The following is a 14,311-nucleotide window of genomic DNA, read 5'->3' as shown; positions in this document are numbered from 1 at the left end:
AGTAGGAATGACGTCATTTCTAATGTTAACTGTGGTTCCAAAGACAAACTGCAGACTTGTACAAAACGGGCTTACGGAAAGTGAAGAACTGGCGGCAAAAATATGTCGCTTGGTATGGTGACTACGTAGAGAAGTATTAATACCATCATAGTGTCAGTGTTTTCTTCTAGGTGATTGCACGAACTTTTTGATACCCCCTCGTACTTGTATTTTTAAAACTATTAATCAAAATTCCCTTAATTTTGTATTGATATTAAAAGAAGAAAAATACATTTTTTAATAAAATAATTGAAGGATATTAAAATATTTCATAATACACCTATCAGATGTATTACAAGTCTAAAGCCATAGACCATCTCCGTTATGAGTAGGGATACGAGAAAATGGAAAGACAGGAAAGTTGTTGCTAATAAGCGGTTATCAATATAAAATGATGCAATTTTTTCAATTGCACTGGTCATTTAGGCTCCACACTGGTAGGAAGCCCTATGTTAAATGCACGAGCAACGTTTCCAGTTTGGGAGGCTCTTCGAAAAGAACGGACGGGCTCGCAAAAATTACAAGACGATCTTTAATTAAAAAAAAAAAAAAAAAAAAGTTTGGAACCATGAAATCATCTGACAGATTGAGAGTCAAATGGAAACATTGGGAGTGGCTATGATTGCTCATCTGTATTGTGCTGCCACCTACGGCGTTATTTATGTGATTCATAACTACCTATCGCGCTTTTTGTTTAGATAATATACCTATTAAGGCATGTTCTCATAACGTTAAATTAAATATTTACGAAAGCGATGATTTGTAGTGTACCATGACGATGGTATAAATTTGAAGCATAAGCACTCATCTATGAAAGATGTTTAATGTACATAAGTAGAAGTAGTATTTCTTTTGGTATTTTACTGGTTTTGACCTTCGTACGCAATATTAGATATTTCTAAATAGATATCTTCCATAGGCATTTAAGAGGAAAAAATGAAATGAAATGAAATCTTTAAGTTTTACGTCCCACGATTATGCCGGCTAGGCTAAAGGAGACTGGGATGATGAGAAATGAATGAAATGGTGGAATGAATAAAGTGGGGGGGAAACGGGAGAACCCCGAGAAAACCCAACCACATGGTGTTTGTTTACTACAAAGTTCACTTGGCGCGAGCTGGGATTGAACCAAGAACCCCATGCACCAGAGGTGAACGCTCTACCACTGAGCCACAGCAGTCCCTGAATTTAAAGAGGAATTTTGTTATAATTGGCTATAATTGTTGTTTGTTTCTATCTAATCTGTATAATAAATTGTTGTTCTCTTTTGAAATGGATTCCTCTAATTTAAAATCGTGAACTATCCTTTGTACCAAGTTACCAATCCGAAACCGTTCGGGTGTTGCAACGTACCGTCGTTTGACATGATTACTGTAACCTCGAATCCATTTTCCCAATTATGTTGTATTGTTGCTATGGCGGACTCCAAGAAACAGCTTGCTGAACTAGTAACATTGTCTTTGCATTTAACATAGGACATTTTGCTGCGACTGGGAGAAATCTACCATTTTAGATTGAAAACATATATTTCGAACAACTTTCATTTCTTTCTACTTTTTTCGTATCTTTATTCACATCAGAGCTGGCTTATGACCCTGGACTTTTGATACAACTGGTATAGAAGGTGTTTCAAAACAACACCGACAACTTTTGGGAGGTGATTCCTAATACGAAGATAAGACAAAAAGTATAGACCAACCTGGGTGTAGAAATCCCTCATTTCGGAGTTACAGGCTGCCAAAAACATGAAAAAATGAACTTTAAAGGTTCATAGCTCCAATACTATGGGAGCTATCGTAGTCAGGTCAAGACTTAGGATCTAGTATGTGCTCCATTTAAATATCCATGTTTCAGAATCCTGAGGTACTCACGCAACAATTTTTACACAGGAGTTTGGATACGGGCATATAATTTGAAGTACTCTCCAACTAACTCTATAAAAATTGTTCCGGAAGTGCCGCAGGATTCTGGAACATAGATATTTGGATAGGGTACATGCTACTTTCTAAGTGAAGTCTTGGCCCGACTAAGATAGCTCCCGCAATATTGGAGCTATGGATAATTAAAGTTCATTTTCTTCATGTTTGCGGTAGCCTTAACTCCGGAAGGAAGCATTTGTGCACCCAGGTTGGTCTATACTTTTTGTCTTATCTTGGTGTCAGGAATCACTCTCCAAACGTTGTCAGTGTTGTTTCGAAACACTCTGTATAAACTATAAGAATTTGTATAATCTTTACCTCATTAAACTGTATACTCTATATGTGTTTGGAATTTTCAGCTAGGGAATGCGATATGCAATTCACTTGAATTTTATTCTGCTGTCTTTTCGAAGCTAATGATCAATCTGAGCACAATAGCAGATCTTGATGACCACTTGTGGTCTGTGGACAACAGTTGAAGAAATCCCGATCTATGACATAAAATACATATATTTCTAGATTTTTCCTGTCAATTTCTTACCTGGTAAAATTACAGCTAGCTGTGGCCAATTATTACTTCCACTAAATTTACGCAAAACTGGCCAGTAAGGTACTGGTATGTTGTCTTCTTCTTCTATTGCCATTTTCTTCGTGCTTAAATGAGAAGCACTAGGAAGGCTCGGAATGTACAGCTGCAGAGTATCTTCTGCTTGTGCAGTCCCACATAAAGGATCGAATTCAATGCACAGCCACTTCACGCTTTCAGGAAACGAAACTCTAGGGAAAGAAAAGCAAGTAGAACATAGATCATAATAATGCAATACTAAACACACTAAATACATCTTAAATGATGAAAAGATCCTTGAAAACTATAACTACGCATAAATTATGAGATGCGCAACAAAAGAAACAAGAAAAATGAAAACACAAAAAAGATGACTTACGGGAAGAGGTGAAGGAATTGTAATTTAAGAAGTAAAATAGCACGCGATAATAGATCCAAACAATGTACAATCCAGTATACCTCCGGTGAAGAAGGCATTCGAAGATAATCACATGCTTCTTCTAACAGTAAAATGACGTAAAACTTAACAAAAGCTGATGAAAGCTTTGTACGGATGTTAGGCACGGAGAACTCTAAGAGAAGAGGAAATACGAAGAACGAAAGCATCCCAAATGTGATGCTGTAGAAGGTTGCTGAAATTATATGAACGGTCAAAGTATCAAACGAAAGGATGATGGAAATATACGAGAAAAAAGGAGTTAACTAAAGACTGTTTCTGAAAGAGATATGACGATTGGAGACATTACGAAAAATGGAAGAATCACACTATTAGCTATGGTAGAAAGAAAAATTTCCCAGAAGGCCGTGATTGAAATATACTGATCAAATAATACAAAATATAGGGAAGAAAAGGTACACTCATGTCCAAAATGACTGTCACATAAGTATCTTCTTGTAAGAATATAATTTGATAGTGATGTTGTATGGCACTTCTAATACTGATACTACGAGTATGTGTATAGTCAGGAAATGTATATTTGTGGTAAATTTCATAGGAAAAGAATTATAAATACGAAAATTAGAATGAGTAAAACAAAATCTTGCTAAATGGAGAAGGAAGTTTTATTTTCGTTTCATTGTTCTTATTTACTGCTCTTTTGACATGAAATTTGCCACATACATATCTTTGCCGATTATACACATACTAACATTATAAGAAATACCGGACGATTTCGTTATAAAATTATATTCCTCGAACAACATATTTATAGACATGCGACAATAATTTTTGACATGAGTGTACATTAAAATGAAAAGTATAGGTCAGAATAGGGAAGCGGGAAAGCTGTGTCAAACCCATCGAAAAATTTCTGATCCAAGAAGAAAAAGTAGCGATAGCATTGGCAAAGCACTCTACCACTAAGTCATCATGCCCCCAACGACAGACTATAAAATAGTATTGTACATAAGTTATATATTGATTCACTATAATGTATAGTGATAATATATTACTATTTATATTTAATAATTTTTAAAAAATGTAAAATTAGCATTTTAATTTGTAACTCTTGCTGTTTGACAGCAGTTTTTTTTTTTTTTTTTTTTTTTTTTTTTTTTTTTTTTTTTTTTTAAATCATAACATTATAATTTGACATTATGGACATTCATCAATTTCAAAACTAACTTATTTTAATGTGTTTGCATAAGCTATACGTACAATTTACAATATCGGTAAAATTTACTTTCAGAACATACGCACCTGTAATTTGATACTGTTGCAGGCTTATATGGATGATCACTCTCCACCCAGGCATAATGATTAGAAGTGGTATTTGTAGAATAGCAGTCTTGGCTATCGATGGAGCCTGTACTTTGTTGCATCGTCGCACTCAACAGATTCAGCGATGCCACATGAGGAAGCAGTTCTTGGATCAAATTTAGCATGTGGACAGCACTCTATGAAAGATTAAAAAAAAAAAAAAAAAAAAAAAAAGTTGTAATTGGAAAATTCTGAGCCATAGAGCTCAGCATTCAGTAAGAGTGACAGTGTTGTCACGAATATACAATACAGTTAGCATGATAATATTTCAACTTACTCGTTATGTATCAGCCAGTTTAAATAGAATTAATCATATATGTAAAAAGATAAAATGTAATGTGCCATCATCATTATTATCATCACTTCTCGGCCTTTGGCCCCTGACTACCCTACTTCTTTTTTATTATTTTCTGGCTAATTTCCAACTGGAGTATCCGGTATCTTCCTCTAAGTGTCCCAAAGTTTTTTCTTTTGGTAACACATTTTATATCTTTGGCTGGTTAACACTGAAGACAGTCAGTCAGCTGATTATGCATAAACTGTGTGTTGCAGTGGAACTCTCACTACTATCCACCTTTTGAATTCTATCACCTAGGCTTGTTGTTTAGGAAGGGTTGTGAGGTCTTTCTTCTTTTAGATTCTCTCGCAGGTCGAGAAGAGCCTGCCAGTCTTTTTCTTTTCTCTCTCTCTCTCTTTGGTTGACTTCACTCAACTGGCCAGCACGAGCGATTTCTTTATATTTAATATTACTAGGGTGAGCAGTGGCCACGGTTCTTCTCCCAAATGGTGACTTACACGTACACGGTCCCGGTGAAGATATCGAGCGTCTCAACGTGTTCGTGGTACCTCGACATGTAAAAGAGAGGTAGTCTCGTATTGCTTGGACGAGCCTATCAGGGGAGATTTTATCTCTCAAATGAGCACGTATTGGAAAACAGACTACATCAGTCATTGGCTCTGGTAATGTACGGTGTACCTCTACCATAATTAGAGGAAGTCCCGTATTGCTTGGACGATCCTACCGTGAGAGGAATCCTGCTGAAGGACTGTACGGTGACTGGGGAAAAGTGCCTATCCCAGGAATCTGGGTAACGGTTTCTGATCCCAGTAAAAGGAAAGAAACTCAGCAAAACAAGGGCTGGCATCAAACTCAAATGGTAACTTAACACGTACTATTGAATCCGGGATGAGATACGAGAATATATCACCGGTATATCTACGCGGAAAGCGGTGGCTATTTAACGATAGAGGTAGACAGGGCCGGCAACGAACAAGCCCTCTTGGGCATACTTCCCGGCATCCCAAATATCTGGGAAACGGCGAGTATAGGCGGGAAGTGAGCTTGCCTTACAACGTTTGGGCACCATGCCTGCAGAACAGGGAGGTCCTGAGGCTAGCAAGGCCGCCTTAACAGGTAGGTAGCTGATAGGTAAGACTTCGATCTGACCACGCAGTGGGCGTGTCCCACTCTCTTAGAGAATAAAAGTCACATCGCAGTTGCGAAAAAAGGCTGAGGGACACGTCTTAAAGTTGGAGATGAAACAATGTCTATAACAGTGGAACAACGGGCTTAATAACAAGTAGGTGGTAGCGGTCCATCAAATAGGCCGAAGGACACAACACGCCTAATAAGTGTGCGGGATGTAGTGAGTAAACTACCAGCTTCTCATTGCTATATATTTTAATTCTGTTGAAATAAACGGCACCTGCATCAGATAATTGTATTTTGCAATTATAAAACGCATCACATCTTTCGAGTAGGTATTCTTTCAAGTGTAAAGTAGCTAAGTAAAGCTGTGAATGTTTCTCAAATTAGCGACTATAAATGTGATACTTGCATAAACAAACCGAATATAACTGACTTGTATTCTTTGAGAGCTGTTAGTAATTCAATGTTTAGTAATCCACCCGATAGCTAAAATAATGAACAGAGAAAGGTTAACCAATCAAGTCGTGATAGCAACCAATTTTCTATTGATTCGGAATGCCTTTTAAAAATCAAGAGGTCTGCTTGAATAGATTTGGTCGACTATTGTTACAGGAACTTCAAAATCTTAACGCTGAAATTGCTATTTTGAACACTGAGAACATCATATTGAGACAACTGATAGTTGAGGGAAAATATATCCAATCGAGATAATCTTAAATTCTGTTCCTGAAGCTAATGTTGAAACTGTGCTTGATATTAGTGATCAGGAACAGTATCCTAATTTAGATGGTAATAACAAACCTATCGACAGGTCCGGAATAGGGGGATGCACCAGTGCACGTGCACCCCAACCCCTTCGTTGTAAATATACACTATCTAAAATGAGAAGCTAGCACTGAAAATAGCAACACTTTCCGAAACTTTCTGCTATCATGTTTCCGTTTGGGGCTTAAAAGAAAGCGGAGTTTGCAAAAGCAATAGTTTAAGTCGATTTTCTGAAGATTCAAGGAAAAGGATTCAGCAAGCAAAGCAATATAACATTTGACCAGTAGGAAAGAAAACAGAAGCCAGGAAAAGAGAACAATTTTTCCTACATATAACTTGCGACCCTTTTTACCCCCCCCCCCCCCCCGCCCGTTCTAGGTATCAGGCGTAAAGAATGTTGTCACATGTCACTTTGAAGAGTTTCAATGAGACTGGTTATTTTGGTAGTTATGGTGCACTCCCCCTCAGAAATCCTGGATCTGACCCTGCCTATCGATAATGCAGTTTTGAATCAAACTATTGAGTCTTCGTCCCAGGTGATTTCAAGAAATAAAAAACGAATTTCTAAACACGTAATTCACAGATTGCAAAGTTCAAGCTGAAAGAAAGAACAAAGAAAATTTGCTGGTGGTTGTAGCACCAATAATTCTGAGTTAGTATCAAATTCGAGGACAAAAGCCTTATTTGTAACTAGATTTGGTACGTCAATTACGACTGACGTCGTTGAAGACATTGTAAAAACAACAAAACGTTGTGAATGTTTTGTGTATCAAATTGAGTTGAGTTGATTTTGAGTTTATCGTCCCATTCAGCAGCGAGGCTATATGAGACGTGGACCTACTGATTAACGTGGAATCCGAACCACATGAGCTCCCGCCGGGAATCGAACCCGGGTCTACCGCGCCAAAGGCGCGTACGCTAACCGCTTAGCCACGGAGGAACTCATGTATCAAATTGAAAAACAAATATAATTCTAACTCACCGTTTCATGTTGAGATGAATGACACTGACTTTCCCACAATAAACAATCCCACAGTGTGGTCTAGGATTGTTCTTTGGCAAATTAAACAATCGTGAACACGCTGATAATACTGACTCATACTAAACATAACTAGTCTTAGGGTATGGTATCGGAATGTGCGTGGACTTCAAACTACATGTAGTGATGTTTTTTTTCTCTTCTGTTATTGACTTTAACTATGATGCATAGCAGTTACTGAAACTTGGCTGTCATGTGTTCGCAATGATTGTAATTATCTCCCTGGTACTTATGTATGTTTTCCGGCAGATATGTAATACTGCAAAGAAACGTGTAGCAAGGGCGGTGTCTCTCTGCTGGCCGTTCGAAATCTTCTTGCTTACCGAGGATATGATTTGGAAAATACAAATGAATGTGTCTGGGTTGGAATAAAGTGTAAGTCAACTACATTATTAATATCATATGTTTATCTTCACCCCAGTTTTTCTTCTGAAGATTTTGAGAATGACCTTAACTATATTGTTCGAAAATTGATTTTTTTTTCTTATTACGATGCATTGGTCATTGAAAATTTAACTAGCTCTAAAGTGGATTAGATCAATAATAAGCTATTTCCTTAATATATATTATCATTTCAAGATCAAATTTTAAAATTTTTCCATCCAATGGGAGCGTGGCATGGTCCTTAATAAGTAAGGACATTCTTTTTCTCGTTTTATTTATTTGGTGTTTGTCCGTTTTCAATTAATCCCTTTCGTTCCAAGTGTCTTTTTTTCTATGTGCGTCCTCAGGTCTTCATTTACTCTTAAAAGACTGACTAGAGCGTTATATATGGTATAGTTATTGTATAAACAATGAATAAGCATTCACATTACTGATTTAAAAAAAAATGCATTGTAGAAGATTTTGGGCTGAAAAAGAGAAATTTTGGTGTTCTGAAGGGATTTTATATTGCTTCAGGTTGGCAACACTGACCAGAGATCAAGATTTTTTTTTTTTTTTTTTTATTCTTTCCGATATCGAAGTTGCCATTGTTTATCGTCAAAACAAACACATGTGTGTCGTAATTGAATGCTCCTTTAGTCTGCCAACCACTGACAAAACATTTTTTTTTTCTAAGATGCTGTCACTTATGGAGAAACAGTAGAACTAATTCGTGCCTTTTATCCACTAAAAAATGTCATTACCTTCAGCATTAATACAACCCTTAATAAAGAATACGTTTTCAGGACATCCCCATGGATGTCACTGAAACACAAGGGATTAATTCAATCTCGGAAAAGCCAAAGAAATTTTTACTACATGACACATGAAAAAAATTCTTTAAACTCATTTTTAATTAAAAGTACTAGCTATGTAAATATCACTGGAATATACATATTCTTCAATGGAAGTCAGGAATCAACTAGTTGATACGGGAAAACATGATAGATATGTAAAATTGGAATTTGGGGAAATCTAAAATTTCACTTTAACCTTCCTTATTCTATAATATGCGAGGTGTGTTCAAAAAGTGTCGACCTTTGGTTGGCAAAAATACATTTATTGATTTGGAAATCTGAAACACTAATCCCTTTGAAAGTAATCTCCTTGGAAATGCACTTACTTCTCCCAAGGCTTCTGCCATTATTGGAAACATTTCCGTAACGTAGTTTTTGGAATGGCGAACAACTGTGCCGTCGCATTCCGCATGATGTTTTCTCTTGACTCAAATTGGGTCCCTTTTAGTGGCATTTTTAGCTTGGAAATCAACCGAAAGTCACACGGAGCCATGTCGGGTGAGTAAGGAGCGTGACAACACACACGAATGTTGTGTTTAGTGATGAAAGCCTGAACCAAATTTCGCGGACACTCTCCTCACATGCCCAAATTCTCATTCAAAATTGAATGTACCGATCCGATTGAATGGTTTCCGTTTGGGCTTCGCCAAGCTTTTGGCAAAATTGATGCAATATCTCTCAAGTGCTCAAGTGCTCAAGTGATTGTCATTTTACAAAAAACTGAAATCCGACGACGGCTCACTACTCGTCTTCACTCGATGGCCGACTGCCAGCGACTGACGTTTTCTGCGGGCGAGAAAAAAAATTCTCTCTACGTCTACACTGAAGAACGTTTCCCGCGCTTCATTGGTTTACGCAGGAAACATAAGGTTTGATACCTTTGAAACACACCTCGTATTATTGAAATGACGATAGGACATGAAAAATAACAACATACCCTTGGATCTGATATTGCTACTGGCAAGATGTGAGCGAGAACTAATGGTAGAAGAGTTGTAACCATGCAAGCTGATCCCAGCACATCCGCTGCAACATCTTCCGATCTTTCTCTTGCTAACACCATAAGGTCATTACAACGTTGGAAGATTGCAGCAGTCATTGAAAGGGTACACTTCCTCGCTTGAAGTTCAGCAAGTGCTTTCGTGGTTTGCTGACTCTCCGAGTCTTGAGGATTACTGCAGAAAAAATTGAACAATAAAAAAGTTTAAACTTGAAAATATTAACTATTTCTATGAAACCTAACACCAATAAAGTAAGTATTCCATTATAAACTACACTATATTCTCCCTAATCCAGCCTCTCAGTCTGCCAGTCTGCCCTCTACACTCTGCACTCCAGAAAATACCTAACTCTATGGCTTATGGAAGCCGGAGGTTCAATGCCACATTCACAAAAGCTCTCCACTGACTTCTATCCTTAGCCAACTGGATCCAGTTTCTGCACTCCAGAAAATAACAAGAATTTTAGGAATGATTAAAAAAAGAAAAAAAAATCATAAGATTGCGATCTTGGCCAAGTATTTTAGGAATGATCAAAAAAATGGATCAAATCATTGCGGGTCCAAAAAATGGATCAAATCATTGCGATCTTGGCCAATAATTAGTTTTTGGGTAGTTCAATAATTAATTTTTGAAAGGTCTCTAAATCGAGTTTTCGAATTTACGGAATAAGCACACCAACGAGTTAAGTGATAGTTTGGGTTTGGCTACACTATATGTAGTCCTCCAGATATAAGACCTACAAGAAAATTTTTGATTGAAATATATTGGATCTTTTGTTACATTTTTGGATCAGGGACCACAACATTTTTGAACGGCCCCTAAATCGAGTTTTCGTATTTTTTATGGAATAAGCACATTATATTGAGTTAAGTGATAGTTTGAGTTTGGCTACACTATATGTAGTTCTTCAGATATAAGGCGTACAGTAAAATTTTTGCCTGAAATATTTTGAATCTTTTGATCTAAGAATGCGCAGTCAGATTTTACTATACTTCAATGTAAGAATATAGCAATTTTCTACTTTTCATAGTTATTCTTAATAAACGGATACTTTACATAAATTTTATTTAAAGGTTCTTGAAAGGATTATTAATATATATAAATGTACACATTACAATAGGATTTTACAGTTTCAAAACACATGATGATGATGATAATCAAGGTTTGCCAACTCACAATATACATGAACTAAAATACTTACCTATAATACAAAATTTGTGGAATCTGTCCTCTTTTCTGCGTCGTTCCATTAAAACTGAGGGAGCAAGTACTGAAAGTGAAAGTACAGCCATCAGGGCCTTTCACAGAAGTTAAACCTCCATCTCCGTTGCTAGTGCGTCCTCCATGATTTCTCAAGCGAACAGCATACTTCACATTTTCCTGCAAGTAACGTGCACCAAAAAGAAATATTATTTTAAATTAAAAGCGTAATATATATTTTTACATATCGGATTATCATACTTATTACACAGTAAGATAGAAAGAAAACACTTCTGAAGGAAGTATAAACATACTTCCTGTATAAACTTTATTAACACAAGAAAATTAAGGATTTTAAATACTTGGCGAAGATATCAAGTCATACCTTAATTGCAACAGGTTTATCGAACTTCACTTCAGCAACATCTGCTACACAATCATCTGGCCCAAACGTTCCACGAGCCATCTCTAAGCTGTTCCAGCGCTGAGTATGTGAAGGATCATTGCTACTATTGCTTTGCTAAAAAATATAAAATATACATATCACAATTCTGCAGATTGTAGCTGAAAAAAGCACTATCTCTAAACTAAACTACACTCCTTAGGATTACAGCCCACTAAAGGAATTTCTATGTAAAACACTGCTACAGACTATTTTTGATGCTTTACACCGGTTTAATATTTCATGCTACTACGAGGGCGGTTTGATAAGTAATTGGTTCGTACACTAATAGATGGCACTCACTTCATCTAAATATATAATTATGTATTTTTTTTCTGTGAATAAATAATCTGTGGTCTCAAGCCATTCTAACATTAATTCATTGTTTGAAAATTACTTAAACAGAAGTGTTTCGAATGACAGTCGAGTGTAAATTGGATAAAGCTGAAACCCATAGTCTGATTCAATTTTTTTTTTTTTTTTTCTGATAGGTAAAACAGTAAAGGAAATTCATGAGAGTATTTTGCCTACATTGGGTGACTCGTGTCCTTTCTATGAAACTGCTCGACTTTGAGTACATGAATTTAAGTACGTAGAGCAAGCATTGAAGATGCATCACTCCTGGAGCCCCGAAGTCAGTTTTGACACCCGCAATCAGTGATAAAGTCCATGACTTGGTTTTATCTGACAGGCAGGTGAAAGTGTAGTAGAAGCAACAATCTTCTCAACTGAATGAATTCACTTAATTTTGCGTAATAAATTACACATAAAGATGGGTGCCGCATTTACTCACACCAAAGAACAAAAAAATGCGCCGGTCTGCTACTTGAACTGCTTCCGCATCCTGCCTATTCAGCAGATCTAGCTCTCTCGAAATACAATCTTATTTCCGAAATTCACAACTTTCCTGTTAGGACGAAACTTTGAGTCAAATGAAGGAATTATACAGGGAGTAAACGAGTATTTTGAAAACATCAAAGAAACATTTCCGCGAAAGAAATCGCCAACCCAAAGAAATGTCGACACAAGTGAGTTGAACTTCGAGGAGACTATGTCAAAAAATAAAGTACGTTAAAAAAAAAAAAAAACTAATTGTTTTCTTTAATAATATTAAAGCAAGTTATTTACCAAACCACCCTTGTAGCAGCAAAAACAGAAATGATGCGAAAATAGTATTACGATTGGATTCACTAAGTTACCATAATAAAATAGCTTTCCCCCTATCCATCAGCGTCAAAATTACCATTCAATGTTTTTTGTAAGCGAATTCGAAATGTAAGACACCATTCGTACCGTACAGCCAAATCTACCGCAAGATCATCATTGTACTTTTTTAAATTTAATTTTTTGTGGATTTTGATACTGTTGCTGATTTAAAACATATTTCTTTGCAAGTTGTTTCTTTGTATCGTGAAAATTGAACGTATTATGTGAGATCACATCTACGGATTATACACAAAGTTCTACACTGTATTCATTTAAATGATCCACTTCATTATATTGAAGTTTGGCGTATGAAACATTGGCTTAAATATTTATATGTGTGTAACATAACTAAGTTCCGGAATATCGTTTCAATTAACCAACAGCACCAATAAACTGAACGGCAGAATTGATTATATGAAAATTAGAATACACAAAAACCAGCAACAAAAACAAACCTTACTAAAGAGGGAAGAGTGCGATGTCACTCAGAGATAATTGCACCAAATTTGGTGTAGGAGTAGGTAATGGAAATAGAAAAGAACGTGTGGAAGCATTCCTTTCTCAGGTGTTCAGAAGCAGAAATAATGGGCCCTACAGTTCAGGAGAAGTATGGCCTGTCAATCAGATATTGTTGAGAGGGAGCCTTTGTTTACCGTTGTGGCCAATGCAGAAGAAGTTAAATAAAGTAGAATGAAAACAGAAAAGATGAGCTCAACAGAAAATGCGCCAATGTTCGCCCTCAGTCTCACCAGGCGAATGCCGGGACACTAAATCATCAACTGTCCTTGCCATTACTCACCTTATCTCTATAAAGAGGAATTGAAATAAATTTTTAAAAAAGCAGTCTCATCCGTTTCAGACTAAACATATGTTGGTTTATTTTAGCATATTTATTTTTTGAATACAGTTCCTGGGTCTATGTGTCCCTGTTATGTTTTTTAATGCTTCTGTTAACAACTGTATCATTATGTCAAAAAAAAGTATATAATTCTGTATAAGATATATTGAGGTTAACTACGGTATTTTCTAATCTTGTTGAGACCAATTTGGAAGCTAACTTTACGAACATGGCAGTGTGTGTAGACAGCAAAGACGTTCTGTCTCATATGTGCTAGGCAACAGAAGTAAAACGTTCATGTTGATTTTGTGTTCACACTATAAAAATGCAGTGTTTGTGGCACATGCGTGAGTTGCGTGAGTTATATTTGAAGTCTTGAACGCAGTTGTTATTGGCAGTTTCTGTCTAATACATTTTTCTACTTTCTGGTGGTAAGTATACCAAATTCAAATATTTCCTTTATTCTTTGCGTTAACATAGTTGTGTTAATGAAGTGTTGTATGTATTCAAACGGTTATTTTTGTTATGGCCGTCCACAGTCGTTCCCATTTTAAACATCACTAATCCGGAAATACATATTTAAATTCGACTCACAAACACACAATACTTTAATTTTGGTGGATGCCACGTCGTAGATATCAAACACTCATAAAAATGAAATCAGTTAATATTGGTGGGTTCAAACATTTAATACTTGCGTACTGACAGCATTTTATAGTATGAAGAAATACAGCAACTTCATTTCGACCTCTTCCCTGAAAAATTTCTGGCGATGGACATAATTAATTGTTGTATATATTTCCTTTATTTTTTAAATATAATTTGATTGAGCTAACTAGTGATGCATACTCAATTAGTAACGGCAAGGACAGAGCAGTTGATAGATTTA

The 14,311-nt window shown here is 36.3% G+C and overlaps 1 protein-coding gene across 10 annotated transcripts in view; it reads right to left on the bottom strand.

The window, feature by feature from the left end:
- The window catches only part of hiw (MYC binding protein highwire), a 638,413-nt gene that overhangs the window by 515,278 nt on the left and 108,824 nt on the right, over window positions 1–14,311 (bottom strand). For all 10 annotated transcript variants that reach the window (XM_081727817.1, XM_081727821.1, XM_081727823.1 and 7 more), the window contains 5 exons: window positions 11,322–11,456; window positions 10,938–11,116; window positions 9,673–9,910; window positions 4,223–4,419; window positions 2,500–2,735 (listed from right to left, as the gene is read on the bottom strand). In XM_081727817.1, the coding sequence (XP_081583943.1) occupies window positions 2,500–2,735; window positions 4,223–4,419; window positions 9,673–9,910; window positions 10,938–11,116; window positions 11,322–11,456 (985 nt within the window). The remainder of the gene's footprint in view (window positions 1–2,499; window positions 2,736–4,222; window positions 4,420–9,672; window positions 9,911–10,937; window positions 11,117–11,321; window positions 11,457–14,311) is intronic.

The sequence above is a fragment of the Thermobia domestica genome, chromosome 10, assembly GCF_964235325.1.
Source record: "Thermobia domestica chromosome 10, izTheDome1.hap1.1, whole genome shotgun sequence".
Lineage (NCBI taxonomy): Eukaryota > Metazoa > Arthropoda > Insecta > Zygentoma > Lepismatidae > Thermobia > Thermobia domestica.
Note: the sequence above shows the minus strand (reverse complement) of the source record. Positions and strands in the feature narration are given on the sequence as shown.